Source organism: Vombatus ursinus, unplaced genomic scaffold, assembly GCF_900497805.2.
Source record: "Vombatus ursinus unplaced genomic scaffold, bare-nosed wombat genome assembly UNPS02014778.1, whole genome shotgun sequence".
In the NCBI taxonomy this organism is placed as follows: Eukaryota; Metazoa; Chordata; class Mammalia; order Diprotodontia; family Vombatidae; genus Vombatus; species Vombatus ursinus.
In genome coordinates this window covers 63367441-63380684 of record NW_020954556.1, presented here as the reverse complement: position 1 = coordinate 63380684, position 13244 = coordinate 63367441, and the positions used below count along the sequence as shown (strand labels likewise).

Here is a 13244-nt window from a genome sequence, read left to right as displayed (position 1 = left end):
CTAAAAAAAGAAAAAAGAAAAAAGGTCCTTCTCTATAACACCGAACAAGTAGTTATCCAGTCTTTGCTAGAAGAACTCCAGTGAGAAAGAACCTATGATCTTCTGAGGCAGGTCATTCCACTTTTGGATAGCTCCAATTGTTAAGGATTTTTTTCCTTACAGCAAGCTAAGTAAATTACTTCGCAGTTTTGGCCACCTGTTCTTAGTTTTGCCTTCTTGGGTCAAGTGGAACAAATCCAATCCTCTTCCATGTTGGAGCCCTCTGAACTCTTAAGAACAGTAGTCATTGTCTCCCTGAAATCTTTTTTTTTCAGGCTAAACGTAACTGATCCTCATGTGACATAAATTTAAGGTCTTTCATCATATTGATTGCTCGCCACTAGATACTCATCAATTTATCAAAATTCTTCCTAAATTGTGAGGGCTAGAACTGAATATACTAGACGTTGACTCTGCAGGGCAGAGTACGAACTGTCACCTCCTTATTCCTGGAAGCTGTGTTTCTTTTCATGTAGCCTCAACTTACATTAGCTTTTGGATTGCTGTATCATACTATTGAATCATATTGAGTTTGAAGTCCATCAAACCCTAGAGCTTTTTCAGACAAACTGCTATTTTAACTTTGTGAAGTTACTTTTTTAGCTCAAGTCTAAGACTTTAAATATATTCCTATTAAATTTCTTTCTATTAGGTTTAGACTAATATTCTAACTTGTCAAAAGCTTTTTGGATCCTAACTCTTTCATCCATTATATTAGCTATTCAGTTCAACAAGCATTTTTAAAGCCCCTGTCAGGCTGTCTTTTCCAGTTATCCGACATTTGTGTTCTCTAAAAATTTTATAAAATACCATCTATGCCTTTTTCTAAGTAATTTTTAAACGTGTTAAATATCATAGGGTCAATTGAAGTACTGATAGAACTGTGGAATGGCATAACCATTCTAGAAAGCAATTTTAAACTATACTTCAAAAATCACTAAACTGTATCTTTTGATCCAGTGATACTGTTAGGCAAATTCCTTAAAGAGATCAAAGAAAGAGAAAAAGGGTTTATATGAGTAAAAATAAGTGTAGCTATACTTTTTGTTATAGGAAAAAAAAAAGGAAACAGAGTTGGCATCCGTGAATTGGGGTATGGCTGAACAAATTATGGTATATAAATGTAATGGAATATTCCATTAATTCATAAGAAATGATGAAAAGGACAAATTCAGAGAAACCTGGGAAGAATTATATAAACTAACTCAGAGTTAAGTGTATATAACAAGGAGAACAATTTACATGATAATTAGCATACTGTAAAGGAAATCTTGGAAAGACTTAAAAATTCTAAACAATAAATTTCCTATGGTGCAATAACATTTGATTATAAACTTACGCTGCTGTTTTTCATCCATTCCTCAGTTAAAGAATAACTACTTTTTCCAGGTCTTTGCTGCCACAAAAAGTGCTTCTGAGAACAGTAAGATTTTAAAAAGGTTTATCACAGTGTTAGGAACATAGGAGTAATTTGATTTGGAATACTCAAAACTCTAAGCATTATCAGAACATTATTAGAATCCTGTTAACATCCTTTAAGCTGCCAACTCTTCTCAAGGCCATGGGATGGCCTTGAGTTGAGGAGGAATGTGTTTGGTGTTTTAGGGATCAGTGACATTCAATGATGTGGCTGTGGACTTCACCCAGGAGGAATGGAAGCAACTAGATCCTGCTCAGAGGAATCTTTACAGGGACGTGATGTTGGAGAACTATAGAAACTTTATCTCATTGGGTAAGGGTCAGAATTTCGCTACTGAAGTATCCTTGTTTTCTTAGTTGTGAAGAGTTTTATAGATCTATCAGATGCTTCATTTAACTTGTCCTAGAGGTCCAGGGATAAGAGTTTTTAGCATGCTTCTGATTCCTCTTCCCAGGAGAAGGGTCTGTACTTTATTGAGTCAAAAATATGCAGCTTCCTTGTACTCACCATGATGCCGCTCTGCCTTCTCTTTAGAGGTCCTGGAGATCAAGGAACTGGGACTGTATGGCTTTTGATATGAAGCACAAAACCCAGGCTCAGTGTCTTTCCTTATAAACAGGTCAGCAAGTTTCCAAACCACATATGATCTCCCAGTTGGAGCGAGGAGAAGAACCTTGGATGGTAGAAAACACAATCTCAAAAGGTATCTGCCCAGGTAAGTAAGTGGGGACCAAACAAATGGTCATGGAGAGTTGGAATAGGGGCCGCTAGGGGGCTCAGTGGATAGAGCATCAGCCCTGGATTCAGGAGAACCTGAGTTCAAATCTGGCTTCAGATATATAACACTTACTAGCTGTGTGACCCCGGGCAAGTCACTTAACCCCATTGCCCAGCCCCCCAAAAAATAAGAAAAAAAAGAGTTGGAATAATAGAAATATTGGTTAAATAACTATTGTCAAAGCCCTTAAGGCCTGTGGTGGAAACCAAAGGCATGAGCTTTATCTTGACCAATAGAGTTCATAGGAAGAGGAGATTGATGAAGGCCATAGCAATTAAGGCAAGTTTCTTTTAGAAAAGCAGTATGGTACAGTAGAAAGAGCACTGATTCAGGAGTAAGACCAAGGTTCAGATAATGCTTCTAACATTCACTATCTATGGAGACCTTGGGGAAATCACTTAATATCTCTCAATTTTAGTTTCCTCATCTGTAAATAAGGGGGTTGGATTATTTAGCCTTTGAGGTGCCTTTCACCTTTAAATTTATGATCCTAGGAGTTGCTCTGAATCTTATTTGGTCTCTGAAAGATGTTTAGCAATTGAACTGGGGAACAGTTAGGAAACTGGCCTAACTAGAGAGAGACAGGGATTTGGGGGGAGTCATAGAATGTAAGTAGGCTGAGGCCACATTGTATCGGGCTTTGATTGCCAGACTTAAGACTAGATGTCACCTTGTAGTCTTTAGGGGGTCATTGAATGGTTCACAACAGGAAAATGGCATTGAAACATCAAAAAGTAAATAGCCGCAGGACAATGATGATCACATGAGTGTCAGAACTAGGAGAGAGCTGGTCAAGGGCTCAGGGTTTAAGCCTTTCTTGTTTACCAAGTGGCTCGAAATCAAGAAGTCGAAGTAGTTTTTAGAAGTTCTTGTATTGGGGGTCAGACTAAGTGGATCTTAGTAGCCTAGGAAAGTAGAGGACCCACAATGAAAACAAGTTTTAGAGAAGATGATCATAGCACAAGGCATCAACTTATAGGATTGAGCTTTATCTTGGGATCAGGATGTCTTCTCATTATTTCCTATCGACTGTGGAAAGCCCAGGTCCTGTAAGCATATTCAGCAATTCAATAAACATTTATTGAGTGCCTGCTATGTTCCAGATCCTGTGCTAGGCACTAGTAATATAAAGATGAAAATATGCATAACCCTTGTTTATGCACAATTATTTTGGTAATATATAGGATTGATTGGGAATCTGATGTACTCAGATAAGCATATATAAGATAGAATGTTTTAGGTTTTTTTTGGTGAGGCAGTTGGGGTTAAGTGACTTGCCCAGAGTCACACAGCTAGTGAGTGTTATGTGTTTGAGGCTAGATTTGAACTCAGGTTCTTCTGACTCCAGGGCCAGTGCTCTATTCACTGTGCCACCTAGCTGTCCCAAGCTAGAATAATATACAGAAAAATAGAGAAACAAGGAAACTTTGAGGACGGAGAGGACACTTTCATTTAGGCTGGGACAGTTCAGGGCAACCAAGAATTTTAACAGGTGAAGGGGAGGAAAGAGTGAATTCTAAGACCTTTACAGATGCTTAGAGATAGGGGGCAGTAGTTCAAAATAATATAAGTCCAGGTATATATAAGAAACATCTAGACAGCAGCAGAGTGATTGCTTATGGTTTTTGATTGTGGTTCGAGTGGACATTGGAGAGCCAGGGTTATAGCTTCAAAGCTGTGATTTCATTAATGTGGGAACTTCTTCCACTAACACAGTTCATAACGCCACCGTGCTTTAGTAAATTGTCTTATTGAGTTGTTCTGTTTAAAAAAACACATACACAGATACAAATAGAAATTATCACCTTGTGGCCAACATTTTAATGATCATCATCGCCTACACTGGTCTTTATTAATAGAATCTCCCAAAGCCTGTGCCTCACCTGCCTTAGTTTTGAGAACCAAGGCTACCACTCTGCCATAAGGAGGCTTTAGAGAAGGTTTTGGGGAAAGAAGTGCTGTTCTTAGAGACATGAAGTTGTTATTGAAAAAGACTTTGGTAGTGGTTAAAATTCCTTGGAGGTTAACTTTATGAGATTAGAATCAAGAATAGTCAGGGTTCTCTTTACAAAAAAGCAGGCACGAAATGATAAGTATCTAGAATCTGATACCAGAGTATTTCTTCAAATTATGACTCATCTTGTAATATTTCCTCTTAGCCATATCCCCTCTGTTTTAATTTATTCTTCTAATTATCCTGTTCATCTTCCAATTTGTCTGAATAGGCTTTCCGTATTCTCTATGCATACTGGACTAGTTTCCATTCCCCATTACAATTGCTCATAAGCCCTTCTTATTGCTCTTTTTCTCCTTTTCTATTATATCTTCAAATTTCAGGGTTATATTTAAAAATTGTCAAAGCCACATATAACATGATCTCATTGTTATCTGTTTCATTCTACTATTCCCGCTATAGAATTTCCTTTTCCCCTGCACGTGGAACAGAAGACATTTGCATTTTCAATTTCTTTCAGACTGGGAGGCTGACCCTGAAACTAGAGAACCAATTCCTCAACAGGACATTTGTGAAAAATCATTACAGGAGATGATTGTGAAAAAACTCACAAGTAGTGATGTCCGGTACTCCAAATTAGATCAAACTTGGGAATATGATGGGCAATTATGGACACAATTAGAAATCCAAGAGAGATATTTAAGACAAGTGAATATCACAGCTAAGAAGAATCTCCTTGGGAAGAGAGATACTGAATATAATGAATTTGGAATAAATTTTAATATGAGCTCAATCTTTGTTATGCAACACAGAGTTCTTGTAGGACAGAGACACAATGAATGTGATACATGTGGTGAGAGCTTTGACCATAACTTTGACATAATTAAGCATCAGAGAATCTGTGCAAGGAAGAAATCCCATGAATGTAATGATTATGAGAAATCCTCCATTGATAAATCATCCCTTATCAAGCATCAAAGAATTCATACTAGAGAAAAACCCTATGAATGTAATACATGTGGGAAAGTATTTAGCTGGATTTCATCTCTTACTCGACATCAAAGAATTCATACTGGAGAGAAACCCTATGAATGTATTGAATGTGGGAAAGCCTTCAGTTGGAGGACTCACCTTAATCAACACCGGAAAATTCATACTGAAGAAAAACCTTATGAATGTAATGAATGCAGAAAAGCCTTTAGGGACAAGTCATCTCTTTCTCGACATTGGAGAATTCATACTGGGGAGAAACCTTACGCATGTCATGATTGTGGAAAAACTTTTAGGTGGAGTACAGAGCTTACTCAGCACCATAAAATCCATACTGGAGAGGAACCCTATGAATGTAATGAATGTGGGAAAGCCTTCAATCGGAGCACAAACCTTGCTCAACATCATATAATACATACTGGAGAAAAACTCTATGAATGTAATGAATGTGGGAAAGCCTTCTGGTGGAGTACACATCTTATTCGACATCAGAGAATACATACTGGAGTTAAACCCTATGAATGTAAAGAATGTGGGACAGCTTTTAGTCGGAGTGCTTACCTTACTGAACATCAAAGAATACATACTGGAGAGAAACCATATGAATGCAGTGAATGTGGAAAAGCCTTCAGTCGGATTTCATCCCTTAATCAACATCAGAGAATTCATACTGGAGTAAAACCCTATGAATGTAATGAATGTGGAACAGCTTTCAGCGATAGATCATCCCTTACCAAACCCCAGAGAATCCATACTGGAGAGAAACCCTATGAATGTAACGAATGTGGGAAAGCTTTCCGTCGGAATACAGATCTTACACAACACCAGAGAATTCATACTGGTGTAAAACCTTATGAATGTAATGAATGTGGAACAACCTTCAGCAACAGGTCATCCCTTACTAAACATCAAAGAATACATACTGGAGAGAAACCTTATGAATGTCAAGAATGTGGGACAGCCTTTAGTGACAGATCATCCCTTACTAAACATCAGAGGATTCATACTGGAGAGAAACCCTATGAATGTAATCAGTGTGGGAAAGCCTTTAGGTACAGTTCGGACCTTGTCAGACATCAGAGAGTTCATTAGTGGAGAATAACGTTTTGAATGTGGATAAAATAAAAGCTTTGTATTTTTACACTGAGTGTTTAGTTAAATATTTCAGAGTTAAGATGTCACAGTTTGTCACTAGCTCTAAATTTGTTTGGAGTGGTTAATGGAAATATTTTCTCCTTTATTTTTTTCTCCCCTGTGATACATGCTGGATACTACCAAGTAGCACTAGAGTCATGCCATTCTGAGTTCTATACATCTGAGTTCTCAAAAAATAGTTTGTCAAAGAAACAGTAACAATTTAAAAATGATATAGAAATCTATTTATTGAAACAATGAATCTTTTTACTAAAGAAAACATCATGACTTAATTAAAACCTTTTAGAGGGAAGGAACCAAATAAATATAGGCATCTTTTTGTTTATGGCAAGATATACTGGAAAAGTGCTGTTAAAATCTAATTTTCATTTAGTCAACAAGCATTTATTAAGTACTTAATATGTATTGAACATTGTGCTAAGCGCTGGAAATACAAAATAAAAAAAAACAAACAAAACCAAAACCCTTGTTCTCATCCTGAAGAGGCTCACATTCTAATGGGGGAGATACCATGCAAATAACTATGTAAATACACAATATTTACAGTATAAATGAACAGTAATCTCATAGGGAAGGCACCAGCAGGGTATGGGCTGGAGGGAGGGATTCTAGGAAAGACTTCTCTTAAGAGGCAAGATTTGAGCTGAGTCTTGAAGGAATCCAGGAAAGTCAGGAACAATGATATAGTAGGAGATTACATACATGACTAAAGGTCTAGTGCAAGGATGGGAAATCTGTGACTTCAAGGCCACATGTGGCCCTCTAGGTCCTCAAGTGCGGCCCTTTGACTGAAGCCAAACTTCACAGAACAAATCCCCTTAATAAAAGGATTTGTTCTGTAAAACTTGGACTTAGTCAAAAGGCCTCACCCAAGGACCTAGAAGGCCACATGTTCCCCACCCCTGGGCTAATGGCTTATAGAAATGACAAATTCCTTATTTTAGTAATTATAACTTGAATGATACCAACCTTTTAAAATCTTACTACGTGAATAGATTAAACGCAGCAACATAGTAACAAATCATCTAAAATTGTATTTAATATATTATCTAGTGTACTGTACAAATTTCTTTGTACTTCCTGCTTATAATCAGTCTAATAATGTAGAAGGTAAAGGAGCACCTTTATCAATTTGATAGAATTTAGAAGTGTTTCTTTGGTAAGATTTTGACCAGTACCTTTCAAGAATGAAAATTTTTGGCAAGGCTTAAGACCATTTGAAATAACTTTTTTGAGAAACTAAAATTCAGATTCCTATTTTGTTGCAGTTTTCTCACTGTAAATTTCCCTGTATTAGCAAGCATAGGTATTAGAGAGCAAAGTTTCTAGAGCTGCCATCCCATCAGCCTTTACAGGTTCACTAACATATAAATCCTAATGTTTTTCAGGGCAGACCCCTTTAAATTAATCTGTTCTTATTGGTACTGAATTTTTTGAGTCTTTGATCCATCTCTGTATTGTGATTTTATAATTCCAAAAACCCTCAAAGCATTGGCCAGATTAATAGCCAGATTCAGAGGTCAGAGCCTTGAGTTTGATTCCAAATCTAAAATAAAAAATTGTATATTTAAGTTAACTCTTTTATTTTGCCTTTTAGTCATGTATTGCAATTAGAGCACTGTTTTCTATCTTTTTTCAGCCATCCTTAAGGTTTGAATATAAGGACTACATGAGGCAGTATAGTATAGTAGACAGAGAATATGGCCACGAAACTAGGAAGATCTGGGTTCAAGTTCTGTCTTTGGCATACTGGTTTTGTGATCCGAGGCAAGTCATGTAACTTCTCAGTGCTCTAGGCAACCTTCTAAGACTTAAATTTCCAAAGAAGGTGCTGACCTCCACTGGTAAAGAGAATTTTCTCACCCAGAGTTCTCTGTATCACTAAAATCTCAGATGCAGTTCCTGCCTCTTATGAAGACTATAAAGCTTGGTTTACAACAAGCATGACAGACTTTATACATTCAAATGAAGGCAATTCGTTAAAATAGTCACCTTGGACAGAGTTACATTTATTCCAATGATGCTGTCATTGCTTAAAATACTCATGGAACATCAATTAGGATTGTCTTCAAAGCTAGTCTACCAGTTAGCTAAGAAAATGTGACTCATCATTCATTTCTTCTTAACTATTCTCTAATTTTTTCAAATAGCATTTCTGCACTCACTTGCTTTTCTTCCTCTTGCTTCATTGTAAACCTGAGATTACAGAGTTCTCTGTCCCATTTTCCTTTTTGATGTTCTAACTGGGATTTCATTTGTCTTGTTTCTGCTAATTCTTCCTGCAGTCCATTAATCTTGTTTTCTAAACTCTTAATTTTTTCTGGCAAGTAGTATACAAAATCTTTTTTAAAGTTCTACTGATCATTCATATCTAAGAACTGCATCCTGAATTTTCAAAACGCTAATAAGATCTTCACAATCAACACTAAGTTGTTCAATCAATAACAGAACATTCTTATAATTTGAGGAAGGTAAATCATAATCCTCTGCAGCTGATTGAATGAAGTCATCAAGATAATCTGCATCCATCTGTACTTTGTCTTTATTCTTTTCATTCAATGTTTTCTTTGCAGGCCTTTCTTCATCATGATCTACTTCGCTTAAACTGTTGTCTTCAGGACCATGGAGTAGGATATCAGTTAAGGAATTCACCTTTTCGTGAGATGAAGTAATACCAGGATCCTCTGAAATTAATCCTCATTAACTTTGCCAATCATTCTATTTTCAGCTAATTTATCACCATTTTTTCCCCTTGAATGTTTTCATTTCATGTGTTGATGCTTTTTATTTTGCTCTTCAACCCGTTCAGGTCACGTTTATCAAAAGTTTCTTGGCTTTCCTCTGATGATCCTTTAAATTCCAGTTCTCGTGTTAAATCTTCTTTACCTTCCTCTTTTTTTAATAAGATTCATTAATTTATTTATTTTTAGTTTTCAGCATTCGCTTCCACAAGATTTTGAGTTTCAAATTTTCTCCCCATCTCGTCCCTCCCCCAAGTCCAAGATATTGTGCATTCTGACTACCCTTTCCCCTAATCTGCCCTCCCTTCTATCTCCCCCTTCTCTTATTACCTTCCTCTTTTTTAAGAGGGTGCTGTGGTTCACACTGCTTCTGAGGGACTGGTTTTTCTACTAGAGTCACAACCCTAAACCCAGTCTCAGGGCCACTTCCAGCTCCAGTTGTTTCATCTTCTTTCTTTCTTTTTTGGGGGGGGCAATTGGGGTTAAGTGACTTGCCCAGGGTCACACAGCTAGTAAGTGTCAAGTGTTTGGTCTGAGGCCAGATTTGAACTCAGGTCCTCCTGACTTCAGGGCTGGTGCTCTATCCCCTGCTCTATCCACTGCCTAGCTGACCCTGCTTCACCTTCTTTTAAAGGAATCTTTCTAAACTCTGATCCTGACTGATTTTTGGTTAGTGGCAGTGATCGGCAAGGATAGTTCCCATTAAAATTCAAATCCTGGGAACTTGTGTAACTCTCATTTTTCCTGAGAAGTGATGATAGAATCCCAATCAGAAGCATCTTCTTTGTCCATGGCAGGTCCACTAAAAGTAAATTCTGGATCAGAAACCCTCTCTATGAACTGCTGATTTAGGGTGAAAGGGGCTGATTAAGTTCCTCGATTAATTAGTTGGTGATGAATAGAATGACCAGTGACAATAGCATGTTCCTCAGCTGTCCATCTATATGTATCTTGGCAAGAGAGATCAGTATCATGAAGAAGAAGATGACTTGCCTATGCCGTTGGTTCACCACTGACAGCAGTCATCAGGGCTGTTCTTGTTTTTTGCTTTCCATCAGCTTTATGTTGAAGTAGCTTTGCTGTAATGGCTGCGTCTCTCCAGAGGCAGCATAGTGAAGTGCAGGGTTGTTAGTTCCCACAAGATTAGGGTTTGCACCATGTTGGAGCAGGATAGTTGCACATTTCTCCTGCTGACACTGTACTGCCTTAATTAAAGGTGTTCGACTGTCATTGTTATGCATGTTTAATTTGCATTTTCTTTCTACTAAGAGAGCTGCAACATCTGGATATCCATTAGCACAGGCCAGGTGTAGAGGCGGCCGGTTCACTTTATCCAGAGATGGTTCAGGCCTACTTAATGAGCAGCAGCAGCGGCTGCACCTTCGCCACATTCCCCATTGAGGCAGCTTTGGGGACCTTCCTGAAGCCGTTGACCCTGATGAGGTATCCTGTATTAGGACCGAATGCTCGGACCCTGCTGTCTCTCCTCGGGGAGATGGAGGCACGAGATGGAGACAACTCTCTCTTGTGGCCGAAACAGAAAAGCTTCATGCTGGCGGCGGGCTTCAGAGCCAGTGGGGTCTTGGCCTCGGCTCCAGAATTAAAGCGGAAAAATGTTTATAGCCAGAGGCTGGAGGTTTAGGAAGAGACTAGGCAGCACGCAACAGTGATAAGCAATTCAATCCTCTCCTGCTTCTCCAGGCAATTTTGCAGTATCAGAAAACCACAGATCTTTAGCTGGAATAATGACACTGTTGCTACTGTGGTGCAGACCCTTATTACCTCACTCCTGGATTACTGCATTGTCCTGCTGGTGGGTCTGCCTGCTTCATGCTTCTCCCCACTCTAATCCATCCTTCATTCAGCCACTAAAGCTATTTTCCTAAAACACGGGTCTGATCATGTCACCTCCCTACTCAATAAACTCTAAGCTGGGATAGGGAACCTGTGGCCTTGAGGTCACATGTATTCTGTGAAAGGACTTAGAGGGTCACATGTGGCCTCAGGGCCACAGATTTCCCATCCCTGCTTGTGTCTCCCTATGGCTTACAGGATCAAATACAAAATGCTCTGCTTGGCATTCAAAGCCCTTCTTAACCTAATCCCTTCTACCTTTCCAGTCTTCTTAAACCTTACTCCCTGACATATACTTCTTCTTCCAGTGACACTGGCCTATTGGCTGTTCCACAAACAAGACACTCCATCTCTCCTCTCTAGGCATTTTCTCTGACTGTTCTCATGTCTGGAATGCTTTCCCTCCTTAACTCTACCTACTGATATCCCTGGCTTCCTTTAAGTCCCAACTAAAATCTCATCTTTTACAGGAATCCTTTCCCAGTCCCTCTTAATTCTGGTGTCTTCTCTCTGTTAATTATTTCCTATTTATCCTATTATAGCTTATGTTTATGTTTGTTTGCATGTTGTCTCTCCCATTAGATTGTAAGCTCCTTGAGGACAGAGACTCTCTTTTGTCTCTTTTTGTATCCCCAGCATGTAGGAGAGTGCCTGGCACATAGTAGGTATTTAATAAATGTTTATTAATAGACTGATAGGTTCTATTCAAGGCTAAAATATTGACTTTGATTATGTATTCTCAAAATCAAAAGTCTTTCTACTAAGATGCCCTTGGGGGATTCCTGATGCCAGCTATGAGTGGACTCTCTAGGAAGAAGATGTGGAATGATTGGGAGGTCTAAGTTAATTTTGGTACCACCTACCATAAATGCCAAAAGGAACAATTTAAAAGAACTTACTGAGCCCTATAAATATGACTCCTTATAAATCCAAGTATATGTAAGTTGTGGCCTGCCTGTTAGGAAAGCCTGACTTTTTTTTGTTTTCAGGTGTATTTTTTCCTTTCTGGTATAGACATGGTTTAGCTTCCATGGAGGTAGCATTGCAGCAATACACTTTTCCACTTGGTTCATAATAGATTTCCCATCCATTTACCTGTTTTTCCCTCTGTGAAAGCATCACTCCACAGAAGTCCACATCTTTTCTCTGCAAGCAGTGGACCCACCTGAAAGTTTGGCAGGCCTTCCATCAAAGCTGAAATCTTAGCTGAACTGATTTAAAGAAGGATTTTTGAATCATCACACCGACAAACAACTATAACTTGTTTTGGCAGACAAGCTGAGGGCAAAATGATTTATGATGCTCCTTTAAGGTATGCTTTATGTGTTCATTTTTATGCAGTGCCACTTGCTGAAAGATCCTCAATAAATTCTACTTGATGCTTTGATTGAAATATTACCTAAGGGATACCTTTGACCTTTCATTTGAAGCTCCTACCTCAGCTCCTCATCTTGAGATCCTTCAAGGCATGTACTGTAACATGGGAAGGAACATTATTTATACTTCACTGTCCTTCAAAGCATGATTTTCATTGGACACAGCAGCCCAAGTTTGGTCTTTACAGACCCTATTACAAAAGGCCAGGAATTCAGGCATGTACTATAAACTATTTTCCTATCTGTGTGACCTTATAAAAGTCATTTCTTCTTTAAACATCAGTTTCCTAATCTGTAAAGTTAGGAGTGTGAACCAGATGATCTTTGAGGCCCTTTTCAACTCTAAATCTTTGATCCTTCCAATTCTAAATCAGTGATTCTAACTCATAGAAGATCTATGGTCCTGTAATTCTACATAATGGTAGGAGGAGCCTTGAAGTACTGGCTGGAATAGGAGTAAGGTGCAGGACTTCACACAAAAAGGTGAGTCTTTCCCTGGTTTCTGGATTTCTTCAGCTCTTGGAATTGAACCACTGAAAACATCCCCAAATATCACCTTTTGTCCACCAGGTTAAATGGGAAATCCTTTGTCTTCATAACAAGCTATCTTGCAATCAACCAACAGGTAGCATAGTGTAGCCAGACTTGGAGTCGAGAAGATGGATTCATGTCCCACCTCAGATACTTACTAGCTGTGCAATCCTGGGTAATCTCACTAAGTTCTTCCTCTGTAAAGTGAAGGAATTGGCCTAGATAGCTTATAGGGTCTCCTAAATCTATGATCTATGAACAAGCAGTTGTTAAATGCCTATCATGAATCCAGGGTGAAAGAGAAACAAGTGGCTGAACCAGGGACACTGAGAAGGGAGATCTCTTCCCTAAGGCCCAGGTTCTTATGCCCAGAACTACCAATTAGAGAGAACAAAATCCAAAGTAA

General features: G+C 38.5%; 1 protein-coding gene and 1 pseudogene across 1 annotated transcript in view; one reads left to right on the top strand and one right to left on the bottom strand.

Annotated features, from left to right (window-relative positions):
• The window catches only part of LOC114045245 (zinc finger protein 420-like), a 63983-nt gene extending 57710 nt beyond the window's left edge, over positions 1-6273 (top strand). The window contains exon 9 of the mRNA XM_027865098.1: positions 5164-6273. Within this exon, the coding sequence (XP_027720899.1) occupies positions 5164-6273 (1110 nt within the window). The remainder of the gene's footprint in view (positions 1-5163) is intronic.
• A 2424-nt stretch (positions 6274-8697) lies between these two features.
• On the bottom strand, positions 8698-12120 carry LOC114045180 (annotated as a pseudogene).
• Between the last annotated feature and the right edge of the window lie 1124 nt (positions 12121-13244).